Source organism: Manis javanica, chromosome 4, assembly GCF_040802235.1.
Source record: "Manis javanica isolate MJ-LG chromosome 4, MJ_LKY, whole genome shotgun sequence".
In the NCBI taxonomy this organism is placed as follows: domain Eukaryota; kingdom Metazoa; phylum Chordata; class Mammalia; order Pholidota; family Manidae; genus Manis; species Manis javanica.
In genome coordinates, this window is record NC_133159.1 from 155,438,039 (window position 1) to 155,460,246 (window position 22,208).

A 22,208-nucleotide genomic window follows, 5' to 3' on the forward strand; every position below is an offset into this window, starting at 1 on the left:
GATGCAAGGATGGTACAATATTCAAAAATCCATCAACATCATGCACCACATCAACAAAAAGGACAAAAATCACGTGATCATCTCAATAGATGCTGAAAAAGCATTCAACAGAATTCAACATCCATTCATGATAAAAACACTCAATGGGTATACAGGGCAAGTACCTCAACATAATAAAGGCCATATATGACAAACCCACAGCCAACATCATGCTTAACAGTGAGAAGCTGAAAGCCTTTCCTTTAAGATCAAGAACAAGACAAGAATGCACACTCTCCCCACTTTTATTCAATGTAGTTCTGGGGGTCCTAGCCACGGCAATCAGACAACACAAAGATATAAAGGCCATCCAGATTGGTAAGTAAGTTAAACTGTCACTGTTAGTAAATGACATGATATTGTACATAAAAAGCCCTAAAGAATCCACTCCAAAACTACTAGAACTAATATCTAAATCCAGCAAAGTTGTAAGATACAAAATTAATACACAGAAATCTGTTGCATTCCTGTACACTAACAATGAACAAGGAGAAAGAGAAATCAGGAAAACAATTTCACTCACAATTGTGTCAAAAAAAATTAAATACCTAGGAATAAACCTAACCAAGGAAGTGAAAGACCTATACCCTGAAAACTACAGGACACTCATGAGAGAAATTAAAGAAGATACCACTAAATGGAAACACATCCTGTGCTCATGGATAGGAAGAATTAATATAGTCAGAATGGTCATCCTGCCTAAAACAATCTACAGATTCAATGCAATTCCTATAAAAATACCAACAGCATTCTTCAACAAATTAGAGAAAATCATTCTAAATTCATACGGAACCACAAAAGACCCTGAATAGCCAAAGCAATCCTGAGAAGGAAGAATAAAACTGGGGGATTATGCTCCCCAACTTCAAGCTCTACTACAAAGCCACAGTAATCAAGACAATTTGGTACTGGCACAAGAACAGAACCATAGTCCAATGAAACAGACTAGAGAGCCCAGATATAAACCCAAGCATATATGGCCAATTCATATACAATAAAGGAGCCATGGACATACAATGGGGAAATGACAGCCTCTTCAACAATTGGCGTTGGCAAAACTAGACAGCTACATGTAAGAGAATGCAACTGGATTATTGTCTAACCCCAAACACAAAAGTAAACTCAAAATGGATCAAAGACCTGAATGTAAGTCATGAAACCATAAAACTCTTAGAGGAAAACATAGGCAAAAATCTCTTGAATATAAACATGAACAACTTTTTCCTGAATGTATCTTCCCGGGCAAGGAAACAAAATAAAAAATGAACAAGTGGGACTGCATCAAGCTAGAAAGCTTTTGTACAGCAAAGGACACCATTAACAGAACAAAAGGACATCCTACAGTATGGGAGAATATATTTGTAAACGACATAACCGACAAGGGGTTAACACCCAAAATATATAAAGAGATTTACTCGCCTCAACCCCCAAAAAGCAAATAACCCTATTAAAAAACGGGCAGAGGATATGAACGACAGTTCTCCAAAGAAGAAATTCAGATAGCCAACAGGCACATGAAACAATGTTCCACATTGCTAATTATCAGGGAAATGCAAATTAAAACCACAGTGAGATATCACCTCACACCAGTTAGCATGGCCAACAGAGAAAATGTAGGAACAACAAATGCTGGCAAGGATGCGGAGAAAGGGGAACCCTCCTACCCTGCTGGTGGGAGTGTAAATTAGTTCAAGCACTATGGAAAGCAGTATCTTTTCTCAAAAAACTGAAATAGCAATACCATTTGACCCGGGAATTCCACTCCTAGGAATTTACCCAAAGAAAACCAGATTCTGATTCAAAAAAGACACATGCACCTCTATGTTTATCACAATACTATCTACAATAGCCAAGATATGGAAGCAACCTAAGTGTCCATCAGTAGATGAGTAGATAAAGAAGAAGTGGTATATGTACACAATGGAATACTATTCAGCCATAAGAAAGAAACAATTCCTACCATTTGCAACAACATGGGTGGAGCTAGAGAGTATTATGCTCAGCGAAATAAGCCAGGCAGAGAAGGAGAAATACCAAATGATTTCCTTCATTTGTGGATCATAACAACGAAGCAAAACTGAAGGAACAAAACAGTCGCATACTCATAGACCCCAAGAAGAGACTAGGGGTTACCCAAGGGGAGGTGTTGGGGAGGGTTGGGTGGGAGGGAGGGAGAAAGGGATTGAGGGGTATTATCATTAGTACACATGGTTTGGGGGAGGTCATGGGGAAGACAGTGTAGCACAGAGAAAATAAGTAATGACTCTGTGATATCTTAACTACACTGATGGACAGTGACTTCAGTGGGGTATGGGGGGGCCACTTATAATATGGGTGAATGTAGTAACCACAACATCTTTCATGTGAAACCTTCATAAGAGTGTACATCAATGATACCTTAATTAAAAAATAATTTTAAAAACTATTTAAAAGAGTTCTAAAAAAAAGTACTATAAAAAGTTGGATATAGAAACTGTGAGTAAATAAATAAAGGATTTAAAAGGTTGCAGGTTGTGGAAATATTATTAGAACGTGTTCTAATAGGTGCATACCAAGGAGACTTCCCGAAGGATTTTATTCATGTTGGTGTTTAGTATTGCCATTGTATGGATTAAGAAACTAGTTTTGTTGCTTTCATAATTATACCTGATACAAGTGAGAATCAGTTTCCCATCTCAATAAACATACTAGCATACCCCAAAATGACAGTTTATTCCACAAAAACTAAGAGATGCATTTGGATGGGTCTGTCTTTTCTATCTTTGGACAATAGATTTCAGCTTTGTTTTTGGTCATGTTAAGAAGTCAAACTAGCCAGAAAAGAAATTGTGCATAAAGCATAGGGTGATAGAAAAAAAATTTAACTAAAGCAGAAGAATAAAGAAAAGGTACCAAACTAAAGATATCTTTGGTTGATAGTTTTTCACTGTAAGTGTAACTTACTGCATGTATACTGTTGGTTTGACTTTTTCATTTCAAGTATCATTTCATTTTTTTCTCTTCTTTATTCTCACTAAACTTAGTGTTAGGATTTATTTCAGAAAAGATTGGAGTGGCAGTATTAGTTTGAGGGGATTTTTGGAGGAGCGTATGACTAGCACTCACGGAAGATAATTATGGTGCCTTTCCTTCGAAAGGAAATAATGTTTAGCTTGAGATATTGGAATTTTTTAAACCAGTGTTTGTGTTGAGGGAAAGAAATAATGTAGGGTTACATATGTAAGTAGGTTAATCTTTTATAATTTTTGAAATCATTAATATCTAAAACTTACCTTTATATTTAAAATGCTCAGTGAATCCCTCTGTAACTCTTACTGATTGATTTTTAAAAGCATCTGTGTATTTCCTGGATGCTCTAAATTATAGAAATTCATGTTAGATAAAAGACAAATTAGGAAATCAAGTTTTGTGTATTTCACCAATTTTTTTTTTTAATCATTTGATCTACTCTCCTTTTGTTTAGAGAAGTGCCACACCTAGTTTACGGGAAAACTTAAATTACATGATGATCTGATTCCCATTCAGTGTTCTTTCCATTACTACTGTTATTCTTATGAGCTAAGATGGTAGCTAATGGATTTGTGCCTCTAAAAGCGGACAGCTCCATTCTGGTGCAAATGTTTAGCTTTCATGATAAAATTTTCATTTCTTAATGCTAGTTTTTCATTATTCAAATCTTATTTACCAAAATTTGAACTAAGTCTTTTCAGGGGTGTATATGAATGCTGTGTCATGTGCTGCTGATTTCTTCTAAGACTGAACATTCTTCACAATACGAAAGGAGAAGAGACTCATTCGGGATGTTTGACGGTTATGATAGCTGCAGTGAGGACACAAGTAGCAGCTCCAGCTCTGAGGAGAGTGAAGAAGAAGTCGCTCCTTTACCTTCTAATCTCCCGATCATCAAAAACAATGGACAAGTCTACACATACCCAGATGGTAAATCTGGCATGGGTAAGTATTTACCCATTCTTCACCTGTTACACAGCTTTATGTTTGAGAGTATGTTTTGATTCCATTTCTTCAGTATTTTCCCTTTCTTAGAATTTTTAAAGGGCAACTTGAAGAAACAGTCTAAAACTTATAGTTCTAGATAAGATCACTGGGTTTGTGTTTGATCTCTTTATTTTGCCTGCCTACCAACTTCTGGTGGAAAGCAAATAAAACAACATAAAAACAGAAGGCTGTTGAGAAACTTAATGTGGACTTAAATCCAGTAACTAAGTAAATCCCTATGGGACTGACATGTGTAGGATCGTAGACTTGGTGAAAGAGACTTGCAGGTAAGTCTCCCTCCTATTCAACAGTTCCCCATGTAAAGTTTTCTGTTTTAACACTTCCAGTGATAGGGTATTTTTAATAACCACAATATTCTCCATATTGAACCAGAGTTATCCTTGCTCTAACTTTTGTCTTTTGGTCTTAATTTTGCCTTTTAAAAGTACACAGAATAATTCTAATCCCTGTTTGGTGACACCTCTTCATGCTGGAACATGCTTAGTAAACCTGTTTGCTTCAGTGATTTCCCAGTAGTATAACAGTTATTTACTACATTAAATCCTGCTCACTTTCTTCTAGGACTACTTCCCCATTATGTGATATTAGGGAGACAACTTGTCCAGATTTGTCCAAGACTGTTCTGGTTTTAGGACCACAAGTTCCACATCTGGAAAATACCTCAGACAAATGTTTGGTCACCTCTGTAATTAGGGCAGAAGGTAGCCTTTGTCTCCCTTTTTCAGGACACAGTTTCTATTCATGTCACCAAAATTACTTCTTACTTTTTTGAATCTAGTACTGATTTTACAAATAATTGAAACCCTTTGGTCTTGACCACAGGAACTAAACCAATTTAAATCAGTCTTGTGCTTTTGCAACTATTTTTTTAAACCTCAAGGTGTAAGACCGTAACTCACTCTGTGTAACATTTTTCTTACTAAATTTCAGTCTTAGAAAATTTTGATTCCTAATTGTGTTATCTAATGTTGAATGTAGTGTCATCTAATCCTGCACTTTTATGTCATTTGCAGATTTGATAATAGGTCCAATTCTAGTCTTTTTATTAAAAAGTTGTACAGTTCAGGTCCTGGTACAGAACCTGCAGGCTATATCAAAAACTTCATTTATCAAGACCTACTAGGTGTGGTCATCCAACCAGTTAAAATTGACCTGGATGCCTGACCCAGTAATTCCAGTCCTAGAAATTTACCTGAAGAATACAAAATCCCTAATTCAAAAAGACATAAGCACCCCTATGTTTATCACAGCACTATTTACAGTAGCCAAGATGTCAGTGTCTGTCAGTAGATGAATGGATAAAGAAGATGTGCATGTTCACAATGGAATATTATTCAGCCATAAAAAGAAAAGAAATCCTGCCATTTGCAACAACATGGATGGAGATAGACGGTATTATGCTTAGTGAAATAAGACAGGCAGAGAAAGACAAATTTATCGTATGATTTCACTTATTTGTGGGATATAAAAACAAAGCAAGACAAAAGGAACAAAACAGCATCAGACTCATAGAGTCTGAGAAGTAACTAGTGGTTACCAAGGGGGAGGGGAGTGAACAGGAATGGGGAGATGGGAAGAAGGACTATTCAACCACTGTGATGTACATATGGTAAAAAATTTTTTTTTTAATTGACGTTAAGTGTTTCCTACGGAATTTTTTCTCTATCATTACTGACAAAATTACATGAGAGATTTTATCAGGTGTGTTAACTCCTATTAGTATATACTCTTTCCATGGTTTAGTTATAACATACCAGTCTGGCAATCTTATCACAAAGGAAAATAAGGTTTATTGAAGTTTTATATATGTTAAACTCTGTTTTAAATACTAGAGATACAGAAATGAACAATACAGAATGAAGTCCCTGCCCTGATGTAGCTTACATCCTAGAATGAGATTTCTAGTTTTATATATAATTCTTGACAAACATTTGCTATCCCCTTGGGGATCTATAACTGTTTTATCTAGGTGGTCACAACCCTTTTTAGTAATGTATTCTACAGTGTTCACAACAAAACCATTCAGTTTTTTACTTCTCTTAGACAGCCTAGTAAGTTTTTCCTACCCTTAGACAGCCTAGGAAGTTTAACCAGTAGATTAAACTACAAATCCCTCCAGTTTAGCTGTTGGAAGAAATTTGCCATGTTACTTTGTTTTTGTTTTTCAACTTTATTGAGTAATTGATGGCTATAATTGTATATATTTAATGTGCACAGTGTAATGATTTTATATATATTGTGGAATGATTACCAAAATCAAAGTAATGAACACAGCCACCACTTCACATAGTTAAAACTTTATGGGGTGGAAGAGACCATAAGATCTACTCTCAGCAACTTTCATGCATGCAGTACAGTATCATTATCTATAGTCACCATGCTATTTATTAGATCCTCACAACTTATTCTTCTTAAAATCGAATATTTGTACCCTTTGGTCTGTATGTCCCCATTCCCCCCCCCCCCCCCCAGCTGCTGGCAGCTACTAGTTCTACCATTCTGTTCTCTGTTACTGTGACATTTTGCTTTTTTTTTTTTTTAAAGATTCCACATATAAGTGACCCTATATTGTATGTGTCTTTCTCAATCTCGCATTATTTCATTTAGCACAGTGCCCTACAGGTTCATCCCTGTTCTCGCAAATGGCAGGCTTTCTTATTTATGGCGGAATAGTATTCCATTATAATGAATAATATATGGACACCACATTTTCTTTAGCCATATGTCAGAGACATTTAGGTGTTTCCATTTATCTTGGCCATTGTAAATAATGCTGTGATGAACATGAAAGTCCAGATGTCTCTTTGAGATACTGATTTGCAGTCATGTAAATTTTGACAGAGGCACCAAGAATACACAATAGGGAAAGGATAGTCTCTTTAATAATATGGTAAAACAATATCCATATGCAAAAGAGTGAAAATTGGATCTCTGTCTTAACATTTATTCAACATGGATTAAAAATTGAAATGTTAAGACTTAAAACTATTAAACTCCCAGAAGAAAATACTGGGGGAAAAGATCTTTAACATTGGTCTTGGCAATGATTTCTTGGATAAGGGAACAAAAGCTAAAATAAACAAGTGGGATTACATCAAACTAAAAAATTCTCCATATCAGTGGAAACAATAAATTGAAAAGGCAGCCCACAGAATGGGAGAAAATATTTGCAGACCATATATCTTATAAAGGGTTAATATCCAAATTATATAAATAACTCATACAACTCAGTAGCAAAATAGCAAATAATCCAAATGAAAAATGGGCCAGGGACATGAATGGACATTTTTCCAAGTAAGACATAAAAATGGCCAATGTGAAAGAGGTGATCAGCATTACAAATCATCAGAAATAACAAATCAAAACCACATGAGATACCACCTCACACCTGTTAGCAAGGCTGTTATCAAAAAGATAAGAGAGAACAAATACTGGTGAGGACATGGAGAAGGGAGCCCTTATACACTGTTGTGGGAATATAAATTGGTGCAAACACTATGGAAAATAGTATGGAGTTCCTCAAAAAATTAAAAATAGGACTACCATGTGACCCAGCAATCCCTATCCTGGATATATATATATATGTTTTATCTTTTTGAACTTAAATTCTTGTGATCCTTATTCTTCTAATTCTGCCTTTCAGATTATTGCCCATTATGCTAATTTACGAAAGAGGCTCGGTAGTAGAATTTTGTTTCCCTCTATAATCACTTAATAATAGGGCACCTACCTTAAGGTTTAGACCTATCCTTTCCTTCCTGTCCCATGAAGAAAACTTGAAAATATCCTTGTATTGCCCATAACATTTTTACAGGAGTTGGCCCTTTGTAGGTCTCAATCTTTTTTTTATTACAACTTTTTTTATTACGGTATTATTGATATACACTCTTATGAAGGTATCACATGAAAAAACAATGTGGTTACTACATTCACTCATATTATTAAGCTGCCCCCCCCATACCCGTTGCAGTCACTGTCCATCAGTGTAGTAAGATGCCGCAGAGTCACTACTTGTCTTCTCTGTGCCACACTGTCTTCCCTGTGACCCCACACACACCATGTGTACTAATCATAATACCCCAATCCCCTTCTCCCTCCCTCCCCGCCCACCCTCCCACACCCGTCCCCTTTGGTAACCACTATTCCCTTCTTGGAGTCTGTGAGTCTGCTGCTGTTTTGTTCCTTCAGTTTTGCTTTGTTGTTATACTCCACAAATGAGGGAAATCATTTGGTACTTGTCTTTCTCTGCCTGACTTATTTCACTGAACATAATACCCTCCAATTCCATCCATGTTGTTGCAAATGGTAGGATTTGTTTCTTTCTTATGGCTAAACAGTAATCCGTTGTGTATATATACCAACCACATCTTTATCCATTCATCTACTGATGGACACTTAGGTTGCTTCCATATCTTGGTATTGAAAATAGTACTGCAATAAACATAGGGGGTTGCATATGTCATTTTGAATCTGAGAACTTGTATTCTTTGGGTAAATTCCTAGGAGTGGAATTCCCGGGTCAAATTGTATTTCTATTTTTAGCTTTTTGAGGAACCTCCATATTGCTTTCCACAATGGTGGAACTGGTTTACATTCCCACCAGCAGTATAGGATGGTTCCCCTTTCTCAGCATCCTGGCCAGCATTTGCTGTTCTTAGTCTTTTCCATGCTGGCCATCCTAACTGGTGTGAGTTGATATCTCATGTGGTTTTAATTTGCATTTCCCTGATAATTAACGATGTGGAGCATCTTTTCATGTGCCTGATGGCCATCTGTATTTCTTCTTTGGAAAAGGGTCTGTTCATATCCTCTGCCCACTTTTTAATCGGGTTATTTGCTTTTTGGTTGTTGAGGCATGTGAGTTCTTTATATATTTTGGATGTTAACCCCTTGTTGGAAATGTCGTCTACAAATACATTCTCCCATACTATAGGATGCCTTTTTGTTCTGCTGATAGTATCCTTTGCTGTACAGAAGCTTTTTAGCTTGATGTAGTCCCATTTGTTCATTTTTGCTTTTGTTTCCATTGCCCAAGGAGTGTGTTCAGGATAAAGTTGCCCATGTTTATATTCAGGAGATTTTTGCCTGTTTTCTCCTAAGAGTTTTATGGTTTCATTACTTACATTCAGGTCTTTGATCCACTTCGAATTTACTTTTGTGTATGAGGTTAAACAATCCAGTTTCATTCTCTTGCATGTAGCTATCCAGTTTGCCAACACCAGTTGTTGAAGAGGCTGTCATTTCCCTGTTGTACGTCCATGGCTCCTTTATTGTTTATCAGTTGACTATATATGCTTGAGTTTATATCTGAACTCTAGTCTATTCCATCGTTCCATTGGTCTGTTCTTCTGCCAGCACCAAATTGTCTTGACTACTGTGGCTTTGTAGTAGAGCTTGAAGTCAGGGAGCACAGTTCCCCCAGCTTTGCTTTGGCTATTTGGGGTCTTTGGTGGTTCCATATGAATTTTAGAACTATTTGCTCTAGTTCATTGAAGAATGCTGTTGGTATTTTTATAGGGATTGCATTGAATCTGTATATTACTTTAGGCAGGATGACCATTTAGACTATATTAATTCCTCCTATCTATGAGCACGGGATGTGTTTCCATTTATTGGTATCTTCTTTAATTTCTCTCATGAGTGTCTTGTAGTTTTCAGGGTATAGGTCTTTCATTTCCTTGGTTAGTTTTATTCCTAAGTATTTTATTATTTTTGATGCAATTGTGTATGGAATTGTTTTTCTGATTTCTCTTTCTGCTAGTTCATCGTTAGTGTATAGGAATGCCACAGATTTCTGTGTGTTAATTTTGTATCCTGCAACTTTGCTGAATTCAGATATTAGATCTAGTAATTTTAGAGCTAAATTTAGAGTAAATTTAGGGCTTTTTATGTACAATGTCATGTCATCTGCAAACAGTGACAGTTTAACTTCTTCCTTACCAATCTGGATGCCTTTTATTTCTTTGTGCTGTCTGATTGCTGTGGCTAGGACCTCCAGAACTATGTTGAATAAAAGTGGGGAGAGTGGGCATCCTTGTCTTGTTCCCAATCTTAAAGGAAAAGCTTCCAGCTTCTTGCTGTTAAGTATGATGTTGGTCATGGGTTTGTCATATATGGCCTTTATTATGTTGAGGTACTTGCCCTCAATACCCATTTTGTTGAGAGTTTTTATCATGAATGGATGTTCGATTTTGTCTTACGCTTTTTCAGCATCTGTTGAGATGATCATGTGGTTTTTCTCCTTTTTGTTGATATGGTTGATGGATTTCTAATACTGTACCATACTTGGATCCCTGGGATGAATCCCACTTGATCATGATGGATGATCTTTTTGATGTATTTTTTTTATTTGGTTTGCTAAAATTTGTTGAATAATTTTGCATCTATGTTCATCAGGATATTGGTCTGTAATTTTCTTTTTTTGTAGTGTCTTTGCCTGGTTTTGGTATTAGAGTAATGCTGGCCTCGTAGAATGAGTTTGAAAGTATTCCCTCATCTTGTACTTTTTGGAAAACTTTAAGGAAGATGGGTATTAGGTCTTCACTAAATGTCTGATAAAATTCAGCGATGAAGCCATCTGGTCCAGGGGTCTTGTTCTTAGGTAGTTTTTTGATTACCAATTCATTTGCTGGTAATTGGTCTGTTCATATTTTCTGTTTATTCCTGGGTCAGCCTTGGAAGGTTGTATTTTTCTAGAATGTTGTCCATTTCTCATATCTTATTTAGGTCTCAATCTTTAGAGTATTTTAAAGGCTTGTGCTGCAGTTTGCCTCAGTTGAATTACACTTCTTTAAATATTTTATTTATAATCCTTCAAATACTGGAGCTCATAGCATATAAGGAAATGCCTGGCACATGGTGAGTGCTAAGGGAATACCAGTTGAATCTGACCCATGTTTGTGTGTCTTTTGACCGGTTTTAAAAGCCTTTCAAACCTTGAACTCTGATCAGCCCTGTGCCCCTAGCCATGGTATCATACCATTTTCTTCTTTTATGTGGGCTTTGCTATCATTCATATAACAGAAGAAATTTTTTATCTGTTAGAAAAATAATAATTAAAACTTCTAGATAACTGGAGAAATTAAATTATTAGATAAAAATTGCTTTTACTATATGATTGTACACCATTGTTTTTGTTTTGTTAATTAGCTACCTGCGAAATGTGTGGGATGGTTGGCGTGCGAGATGCTTTTTACTCTAAAACAAAGCGTTTCTGCAGTGTTTCATGTTCAAGGAGTTACTCGTCAAACTCCAAGAAGGCAAGCATTTTGGCCAGACTTCAGGTAACGGTACAGAAACCTTCTTATTCTTTAATATCTGTTATTTCTGTGGCTTCACTATTCGTCATCTGATTTTGATTCACTGTACTCCACCTCTGCCCAATTGAACAGTTACCAAATTTTATACCACATTTTTAGGAAATACGTGAGCCCCAAAATTTGTTCAGTATTTAAAATTGAACAGCTATCATAAATAGACAAAGCATACTATCTGAAATAAACTATGAATCGTTCATGTCGGTGATTTAAAAATCCTTATCCCTGTTAATAATAAAGTATAATATGAATAATAATGTAATAAATATAAAAATTATAAATAAAGTATTTAAAACACCTTTTAAATACAAAAATTGAAGCCATTTTTCCCCCTTGTTTCTTTTGAGTTAACATCAAGATATATACTCTTAGTATTTGGGGGTAAATAATTTACCCTTTGGTTTTATCTTTCATCACCTTTGCTTTGTACTTTTGATGGCAACCCATTTGAAAAAAATGTATTTGGTTAACCCAACTAACCTTTTTGAAAACATACATGATATAGAAAGAAAATTATCTTTCTTAAATTTACATCAGTACCTACAAAATGACTGGAGATTTGACTATTTGACTGAGTTGTCACTATCGTAGCATATAAACAACTTTTTAAAAGCATTATGTAACTGGTTTTTGTAATATATTTTATTTGAGTGATCACATTTTGCTTATTCTCCTTTAACTTATTGTGATCATTACATAGCACTGAAAGGATTATTTGAATCCCCCATATTAAGGAAATACATCACTTAGATGTATTTCTATATTTCAGACAGACAGTACCTAAAGATCCTGAGCAGTGGTCTGTACCCAAATGGATGGCAGTTTGTCACACTGTGAATTTGGCCCCTGATCATTTTGTCATTGATCTTTTGCATTAGCACTAAAGGTATAAAAACCTCAGTCACTTGCTCTTTAAATATTCAGTTATCTTCTCTTACCAAATAAATAGCAATGCTTGGCAACCTGCATGAGTGAATAACCACTGGTTTTATCTAGTATAAGAAGGAGTCAAGTATCCACCACAGCCTATACTTTAACATACTGTGGGATGTAATTTTTTATTAACATATTAATTTGCATATTGCTATTTTAGTCTTGCCAGCTCCACTACCCATATTAGATGTAACTACATTGTAGCAGAACTCCAGAAAATATTTCTCATGTTGAAATTCCTTGTGTTTCCTCTGCTTTAATAATTTTCTAAACCTTCAATGTTTAATTAAGCAGAATGAGTAGTATGCACTCAAGTTAAGTTCTGGTGTTTTGGGGGGAATGTAAAAGAATCCTATTTACTTAACTCTTCTTGTTTTAGGGTAAGCCTCCAACAAAGAAAGCAAAAGTTCTTCAGAAACAACCTTTAGTTGCTAAACTAGCTGCGTATGCTCAGTATCAAGCTACCTTGCAAAACCAAGCAAAGACTAAAGCAGGTAATACGGATGAATATAATAGAGGTGTGGCGTATTTGATCCTCATTCATCTAGCTTCATTTTAATTCTGTTAACTAAGCTATTTCTGTGCACTGTTAGCCCACTGTGATGCTAGGATTCCTGATGATGGTTTTGGTTTCAATATATTACTCTAGGAGTGAATAGTTAGTTGAGTTCACAAGTTCCAGTGGCAAGCCTAAAGATGCTGTGGCAATCTTAATATTTTTTATTTATTTTATTATTTATCTTTTATGTACTGATCTCTCTATGCTGTGGATGGTGGGGAACATTGTGGAGATAATGGGCAAAGAAGTGGGACATTTTGCAGTTTTCAAAGGGATTGGGGAGGAAAAAGTAATAATAAGAAGAGGTTGGAAACAATGAAGCAAAACTGAAGGAACAAAATAGCAGCTGACTTAGAGACTCCAAGAATGAACTAGTGGTTACCAAAGGGGAAGGGTGTGGGAGGGTGGGTGGGGAGGGAGGGAGAAGGGGATTGAAGGGTATTATGTTTAGTACACATGGTGTGGGGGATCACAGGGAGAACAGTGTAGCACAGAGAAGGCACATAGTGGATCGGTGGCATCTTGCTGCACTGATGGACAGTGACTGCACTGTGGTATGGGTGGGGACTTGATAATATGGGTAAATGTAGTAACCACATTGTTTTTTCATGTGAAACCTTCATAATGTATACCAATCATACCTTAATAAAAAATATTTTTAAAAAAGAGGTTGGAGATAGGACCATTCCTAATGAACAGATTCTTAACAGGTATGCAAAGGCATGGAGGTAAGTGGGAGCGAGGCAGTGAAAAACCGTAGGTATTGGGCAGTAGGTGTTGGACAGGAATCTCACTGCACAGTAAGAGCTGCATGGGAATAAAAACACAAAAGCAGCCCACCATAGCAGTGTTTGTTACCCTGAACAGTTCTGCTCTCGGCTGTTCTTTGCTGCCTATAACTGGAGAGCTCTTCTCCCTTCACTTCCTAAGGAACCTAAGTTGTATATAGAAGACTTAAACTGCTGTTGGTTTGCAAATATGATATATGCTAAAGTTATGTTTATTTAGAGAAGTTCTTCAACTTTACAGAAAAAAGTATTTTCTCTAAAGGTGATAAATTAATTTTATATCATTTTACATTTTTAAAAATGGCCTTCTTAAAATATGAAAAATTTGAGAATTATAATGTCTAAATCAATTTTTTTCAGCAGCAGTCTCCATGGAAGGTTTCAGCTGGGGTAACTACATCAATAGCAATAGCTTTATAGCTGCTCCAGTTACCTGCTTTAAGCATGTGAGTATGGAATTTCTCACCTTGTATTGAAATGCTTAGTTTCTGTCTAAATCTGAAGAAACCATAACACCTAATCATCTTATCCTTAGAAATCCTTTATTTTATACATTGTAATGTAAACGTTCCTTTTGTTAATTATTATACTTATTAATTGCTAAATATACTTTGTTTTATAAGAAGCTTCCTATGAAGAGATTTGTAACTCAAAATTATTTTAAACAGGAAAAATTACTGGTCTCATCCAATTATCATATTAAGTTGAATGATATTAAAATTGCTGGTTTTGTATATCGAAAATAGTTGCATATTGGCAATGTCATATGGTTCAACCTGAGAGAAACCTTCCATTGTGTATGTTACCTGACTCTTTGTGATCTGATCTGATAATTCAAAAAAGGAAGGATCTTTCTTCCAGTTTTTTTTTTTGTCTCCAAAAGTTACAAAATAAAAAAGAAACTATTAGTAATATAGTATTGGCGGCTGGCATAAGCAATGTATATATAGTGGAAAACCTTTTCAAGATGTTCTTTTTAGTAAGTAGATTGTTACAAAGCATCTAAAGTAATTCAGAATTGTGTTAAAAATGTATGTGAAAAGTTCTTTTTTTATTCCTTTCCTTTTATTCAATTATCTGTGATTAATTCTCTCCAATACTTTTTTTAACCTTCTACAAATTTAATTTATATCTAAATGTTCTGTCTGCTACTGACCATGTATAACAAGAACACGGATTTTAGGAAATTTTTTTAGGAATGAAGTTTTGCTTATATCAAACATTTTGTTAGGGGCTTACTTCTACATAACATCAGGTGAATAAAACTGAGCTTGAGTTCTTACTGTGGAAATTCAAATGAATTTTCATTCATTCATGGCCAATAAAGGATCTTGATCAAGGTCAAGCATATTAATTCTTTGGTAGAAATATAAACTAAAGCCAAGTTTATTAATTTGCTAATTTCCTTTCTTGAAAATACAAGTGTTAATCCCTTACCCGTGGCATGCTAACTATCTGAACCAACCTAACTGGAATCATAGGTACTTTTTTCTCAATGTAAGTGATTTATCTTACTATAATGTTGCTAGTAGTGTCACACTTATGAGATGCATTAAATATATGGCAACAACAGCTTTAAAGAGAACTACAAAGCAAATCTTTTAATTCCCCTTCCCATAGTTCCTTCTGGTACTGAGAAGCTCAGAGTTAGGTTAAGTGTTCTCAGTTTCATAACTCATCTCAGATTCTAGAACATTCGTTTTCGCCTGCATAGCCTTTCTCTTCCTATCTTTATTTTAGTATTCTGATTTTTAAGTTTTATTATCATAAGCCCTCTAAAGCTGTTTTACCTAAGTACTCAAGATATTTTTTAAGTAGCATTTCAAAGTCCCAACAGTGTAATATTTTGTTTCATTTCTATATCTTTGAATAGTAATACTAAATTAAAGTTCTTCACAAGAAAATCACTAAATAATGAAAATGGTTGACTTTATTTTCAGCTTCACTTTTTTTAAGATTAAAGTTTCTGACAAAAGATTCCAGCAGCTAGACTTGGCCATAGTAGTAATAATGATCCTGTGGGGCCACTTCTTTCTCACTCAGAAGTCAGGCCTCTGTCATCTAGTGCTTTCCTTCTCCACTTACCCTTTTTTACTGCCTTCTCCTTATCAAATAGGAAAAAAATTTATATTGGTAATGTTTCAGTATATTTTAGTACAAATGAGTTTGCTTTCTTCCTTAGCAGCATCTTCACGTGTAACCATTGGTTTAGTTTAGACCTCATGCTACACTTGGTTTTGTGCTTTGGAGTTGACATTTTACAGTTCTCCCCCAGATAGTTTTCTAGGTTACCAAGGAGAGTTACTGGCTTTAGCTTTAGAAAAAACTATTTTCAGGAGGTGCTTGGGAGCAGAAGGTCCTGCCTCTTAACAAAGGCCTTCCAGTCTAAGACAACACCTGCTCTAACACTGGTTCATTGGGAGGACTGCTTCCAGACTCTGTGTCTGCCTTGTCTCCAGATTAACCACAGGTTGGAAGCCTTCACCTGTTCCTATGGGATTCTTTTTCAAGCACAACTTTGCAAAAGATCCACTGTGGAACATGGAAGCAGAACTGTCCTGGTTGAACCAGGCATTGGGGTGGAGGCAGCATCAGATCCTTGGCTGCCTTGCTTCTTTGACCTGGCTTGTCCTGGAGTAAGGATCCCAGCTAAACACTTTATATTTTCCATCACTTAAATATGATTGTGATCAGTTCTAAAATCATAGAATTTCAAGAGTAGAATTCTTCTTTCCATGAAGTTCCTGTAACATACAGCATAGGACTACATCATCTTTAATAATTGCTGTAATTATGCATATCGGTTTATTCTTCATCACTCAATCACAACAATGTTTGACATTTTTTATAATTAGCAATGGAAATTGAGCCTTAACTATCATTAAATATATCTACTCAGGAATCTGTACAGTGTGATTGCCATATGTCTTGATACATCTTTTATTTTATCTAGGTAGGAGTTTTCAGATTTTTTTTTAAGCATCAAACTTCTCCTTTTCCTTAATAAACATAGCTAGGGTAAGAGGAAGGTGCACTGATTGGTGTGGTAAGGACAGCATGGTGGACAGCCTTGGCCCCCTGACTCTTGGAAGTCTCTGAGGTTGGAAACCAGTAAATTAGGTAATACCACTTTTAATTAAATCAATAAATAAGGTGGTGTTACTTTTAATTAATCCTTACAAAGCTATAAGGCATTCTAGCTCATCTAGTTCATCTCTTATAAGTGAAAAAACTCTTGCTACTTTTTTCAGTAGCTGGTTGGTAATTTTCAACTTTAAACTTTAATCTGCTTTTCATAATGCAGTCTTTTTTTGTGTGATACCATTTTGAATTAAGCCCCTAAAGGAAAAACACTCCTGTGTTTCCCCTTCACTTGCATGCTACTGCCACACAATAGTTCTGGCACCAAGTATGTGGGTCATACATACATCAGGCAATTTTCTGACATCAGCTGGGTGTCCCACAATTCACCTTTGACTCTGATGCTAGTAGAGTTAGCTTCAGATCCCACAAGTTAAGGGCTCAGTCCCACAAAATAGCCCCCACTTGAGACACCAGTCACAAGTCCTAGGATCTTTACGTTTGACCAACTGGCTCTAAATCAGGGTTCCCATGACACCCCCTCCTTGGGTTTGGTAATTTGCTGAATATGCTCACACAACTCAGGGAAACACTTACTTAGCTTTATTATAAAGTATAAAGGATATAGTAAAGGATACAGATGAACAGCCAGATGAATAGGTACATAGGACAAGGTATATATGGTAAGGGGCATGGAGCTTCCATACTTTCTTTGAGTACACCACTCTCGTAGCACCTCTACTAGTTCACCAGCCAAGTTCTTGGAACCCTATATATTAGGGTATTTATGGAGGCTTCATCACATAGGCATGATAGAGCATTAACTCAGTCTCCAGGCCCTCTCCCTTTCCCAGAGGTTGGAGGAGTGGGGCTGAAAGTTCCAAGCTTCTAATCACAGCTTGGCCTTTCTGCCCAGTTCCCATTCAGAAGCTATCTAGGAGCCCACCAACAATTACCTTGTTAGAATAAAAGACATTCCTGTCACCCAAGAAATTCCAAAGGATTTAGGAGCTCTGTGTCAGAAACCAGGGTCAAAGACCAAACACAAGAACAAAGGTTCTCCTAGTGTTCTAATCAATTAGGAGATAACAAAGGTTTTTAAGAGCCCTGTACCAGGAACCAGGGGCAGAGACCAATATATATATATTATTTCATATCCCCTGCCTATAGTATCCATATCTAACCTCACTATAGAAAAATCTCCAAAATACTACTGTAGTACCATATGCCTGTTAGGCTCACTAATATACTAATGAAATTCAAAGATTAGTTTCTTCTTTTAATAATTTATATCTGAACCCAAGGGACCCTCCACTTGATCTGTGTGTATGCAAAACATTTAGCCTTAAAACACTCTTAATTTTTTTTTGAAGACTGCAGTCTTGTCGTTTTTCTTTTTTCTTTCAAGGTATCATTGATACACAATCTTACGAAGGTTTCACATGAGCAACATTGTGGTTTCAACATTTACCCATATTATAAAGTCCTCACCCCATCCCCCCGTCTCCCACTGCAATGACTGTCTGTCAGTGTAGTAAGATGCTATAAAGTCATTACTTGTCTTCTCCAGGCTGTACTGCCTTCCCCATGACCTACCTATATTGTGATTGCTGATTATAGTGCTCCTTAATCCCCTTCTCCGTTCCTCCCCACCCCTCCCCTTTGGTAACTGCTAGTCCATTAGTGGGTTCTGTGAGTCTGCTATTCTGTTCCTTCAGTTTTACTTTGTTGTTATACTCCACAAATGAGGGAAATCATTTGGTATTTGTCTTTCTCTGCCTGGCTTATTTCAATGAGCATAATATCCTCTAACTCCATCCATGTTGCTGTAAATGGTAGGATTTGTTTTCTTCTTATGGCTGAATAGCATTCCATTGTGTATATGTACCACATCTTTATCCTTTCATCTACCGATGGACACTTAGGTTGCTTCCATTTCTTGGCTATTGTAAATAGTGCTGTGATAAACATAGGGGTGCATATGTCTTTCTGAATCAAGGATCTTGTTTTCTTTGAATAAATTCGTAGGATTGAAAGTCAAATGGTATTTCTAGTTTTCGTTTTTTGAGGAATCTCCATACTGCTTTCCACAATGGTTGAACTAATTTACATTCCCACCAGCAGTGTAGGAGGGTTCCCTTTCTCCACATCCTCGCCAGCAGAAGACTAATCTTTTCAATTGTAGTATGCTAATCCCATTATTTGCCTTATTAAAAAAAATCAGGTAAAACTTTTCTCTCCCAGGCTTAACAGCACAGTTCAAAATGTGCTAATATCAAATGTACATGAAACATACAGAAACTAACATGATATTCCTTCGGTTATCATTACGAGCTTCACAGATTTCTTTGGTACCTGCCCTATGTGCTCTGCCGTCTTGTTGATGTTGTCATTGGCAAGGCCTGAAATGTAACCACCCTACTTTTTCCTCCCTTGAAAATAGTTGTAGTTTTGTATCTTTAAAAAAGGTCTTGTAACATGCATACCATAACTTTAAAGCTGAGTTTACTTAACACTTTTTCATCTTGTCTTCATAAATACACATTCTAATCCTCTCTCTGATACTTGACCTGTATGCCAGCTGTTGTGAGAGGATAAAGTTATCAGTATTTCTTTTGCAACATGTATCACAGGTATATTTTTTGTTTGTTTCCCCAGTCTTGACCGCACATGCACGTGGCTCCATTAAAAGTTGAAAATAAATGTGCTCTGTGTCTATTTTAACTTAAGTTAGAATCTTCTGTATGTCAACATAGATCTTATAATTTCAGGAAATAAAACTTAAGTTAGTTCCTGGCACTTGCTAGTTATTGTGAGTGTTGTTGTCACAAAATAGATTTTCTGTGGAAAGGAAGTGGACTCTTAATATAGTAAAAATCATCTTTTCTGTTTTATGGAATATCTAAAATCTAGATGATTTTCTTAATTTTTATCTGTTTCAAAAATGGATCTTGTTTTTCCATTAGGATCTTCTAATTCTTAAACAGTATTCATTTAATAAGTTTAAAAAAATATATGGAAAATAGTTACTGCTTCCTATCCCTTTTTACTTATACATTGAATTCTATTATTCTTAATTTTTACTTCCACCCCAAGCATCCGATTTTCCTTTTACAGTCTCTCAGCACTCCCATCTCCCTGCTGCCACCACTCAAAAAGTAGACTTTGGTATCAACTCAGTAGGTGAGTGGACTTTCTGGAGAAAGAGGAAACAGATTTTTTTTTTCCTTTTTCTACTTTCTACCAATCCCATCAAGTAGTAGTTACTAGTTTTACTATCTTTCTGTAACATTTTCTCCTCTTCTTGCTCAAATAATATTTCATCCTTCTCTACTAAATGCACTTAGTAATCACATGTTATAATCTTAAGATATTTCAGTGGTGGCTTTTTGTACATTTGTCATATCATTGTTGGGATAGATTCTTTCTTGGTTACCTGTGTGTAACTTCAGGGCTAATCCCACCCACATCATCTCTGTTGATAGAGAAGGTTGTGGGTGGTTATGGAAAGTTCTAGGTTGGCAGCTCTGTGGAAGATTTGTATTTCTGCCATAAGCATCAAGTGTAGTGTATCAGCCCTCTGAGAGTTTAAATACTAGCCATCCTGCCTATTGGACTATCTGGGAATGTTCTTGAAGTGCAGAAAATAAAACTTCCCACCCAGTTATTTTCTTATAGACAGTTGAGTGAAGGTTCTCATACATTCGTGCTGGGGAGCCCTCAGCATTTGGATTTGGCCATGACCTGCAGGACCTGATGACAGCTTACCTTGCAGGGAAGGAGAATCGCTCCCAGATAGCCCTCACGAGTGGCCCTGGAGCAGGAAGTGGTGAAGCAGATCTTCCTGATCTGGGAGGAGCCTGAGGTGGACCTCTCGCCCTGAGTCTGGAAGGTAAATTTGTTGTTACCTGTAAATTATGGTTCTGCTAGTTCATGCTATGCCAATCCAGACTTTCAGAGGTCTCCCTCCTGCCAGCAAGAGAAGACAGATGACTTGAATGAAGATGGCTGTCAAGCCCTGGGTCATTTAGTCTTCTATACTTAAGAATATTCATTTTAAACAAAAGGACAGATAATCTATGAAATTACTTTATTGTTTGAACACACTGAGCACATACTATGCAATAACTATCGTGCTCTTTTTTGTTGTTTTTGTTTCTTCATTTTTTTTCTTATAGTGAACCATATGGATTGGTTTAAGAGTGCCTAGCAGAACCACAACTTTACAGGCAAGAACAAATGTCACTTTCTGCTACTTTCTCCTATACCAATCCAGACTGTAGGAACCAAACATGATACCCCCAAACTTGATTAAAGTGAGCATTAACTTGATTTTTTAAATGAGCTTGAGACCTTATTTTCTTTAATTAAAAATGACTAGAAGTATTTTCTCCAAACAGTTGTTACAGCTTAAAAAAATTATGGCAGTATGACATCTGTCTAGCTCCAAGGGGAGTCCTATATGCCAAATTGACTTAGCAGTGTGCCAACCTAACCTTAACTTGTCAGCATAACCATGCCTCTTTCTTCCTAATGAAAAATAAACCCATTCTACAAGATTTGGCAGCCAAACATTATTTAATGCATATGTGTAACTGCACCTATCTACTCTAATTGGTTCATCCTCATAGAAATGAATACATGGTCTTTGTAAAGAGTTAATATCTTAGCTTACTCGATGTCACTATTTTCCTTCCAGCCTTTTTCTTTTCTGGTCATACTGCTGGCAATAGGGATGGCCCTACAGTCTAGAATGATATAGGGGGAGATAGCAGAACCTGAAGAGTCCAGTCTTTCAATTCAAAAAAAGCAGAAAGAGGTAGTCAAAATGGATGTGGTTTTTTGGCACAGCTCAGAGAAATAGTTATGTGTACCTTTCCAGGATCACAAATAGTTGAGATAGTACACTGTCTCCAAATTTTTGGGGTATATTCATGCTTCCTACTTGAAGCAATAGCCATAAATTGATTCTGTTTGGTTTCCAGACTTACACTATTTAAGTATTAATAGACATTTCTTCCTCTCCTTCAGAATTTTCATGAACCCCAAGAGGGTAGGGGTTGAGTATTGTTTAAGGCTAATCCTCCTGTTGGGTTAGCATCCACCAAAGTTGAAAGGCCTTGCATGGAAAACATTTGCCCTGTGTTCATATTGGTTAGTTTGTGTAACTCTTAGATGTCAGATGTCTTTGGTCATCTTTGAGCTTTAAAGCTATTTTGTCTTTTCCTGATTTGTTCCTATTATCAGGTCTTTATAACCTCACCTGATCTTCCCCTCTGTGATCAAGGTACTAATTATATTTAATGAGAAGCTGATTATGAAGGGCCACAGTGACTGTGTTTAGTATTAACATTTATATTAGCATTTAGTATTATCATTTATATTCCTAAATTTGCTTATTTGATTTAATTAACTATTTCATAAACTCCAGGTAATTGTAAATGGCCTCAAGTTTTAAGGATTAAAATGTAATGG

At 36.1% G+C, this 22,208-nt stretch overlaps 1 protein-coding gene across 20 annotated transcripts in view; it reads left to right on the forward strand.

Moving 5' to 3' along the window:
* Nucleotides 1-22,208, forward strand: part of MBTD1 (mbt domain containing 1) — a 70,724-nt gene that overhangs the window by 26,340 nt on the left and 22,176 nt on the right. For 12 of the 20 annotated variants that reach the window (XR_005056190.2, XR_005056191.2, XM_017673296.3 and 9 more), the window contains 4 exons: nt 3,741-3,993; nt 11,206-11,345; nt 12,685-12,799; nt 14,013-14,098. Coding sequence is in view for 18 of the 20 variants with exons in the window: in XM_017673296.3 (XP_017528785.3) it covers nt 3,762-3,993; nt 11,206-11,345; nt 12,685-12,799; nt 14,013-14,098 (573 nt within the window). In the remaining 2 variants the exon portion in view is untranslated. The remainder of the gene's footprint in view (nt 1-3,740; nt 3,994-11,205; nt 11,346-12,684; nt 12,800-14,012; nt 14,099-22,208) is intronic. The other 8 variants (XM_017673308.3, XM_017673309.3, XM_073235423.1 and 5 more) reach the window with 5 other exon arrangements.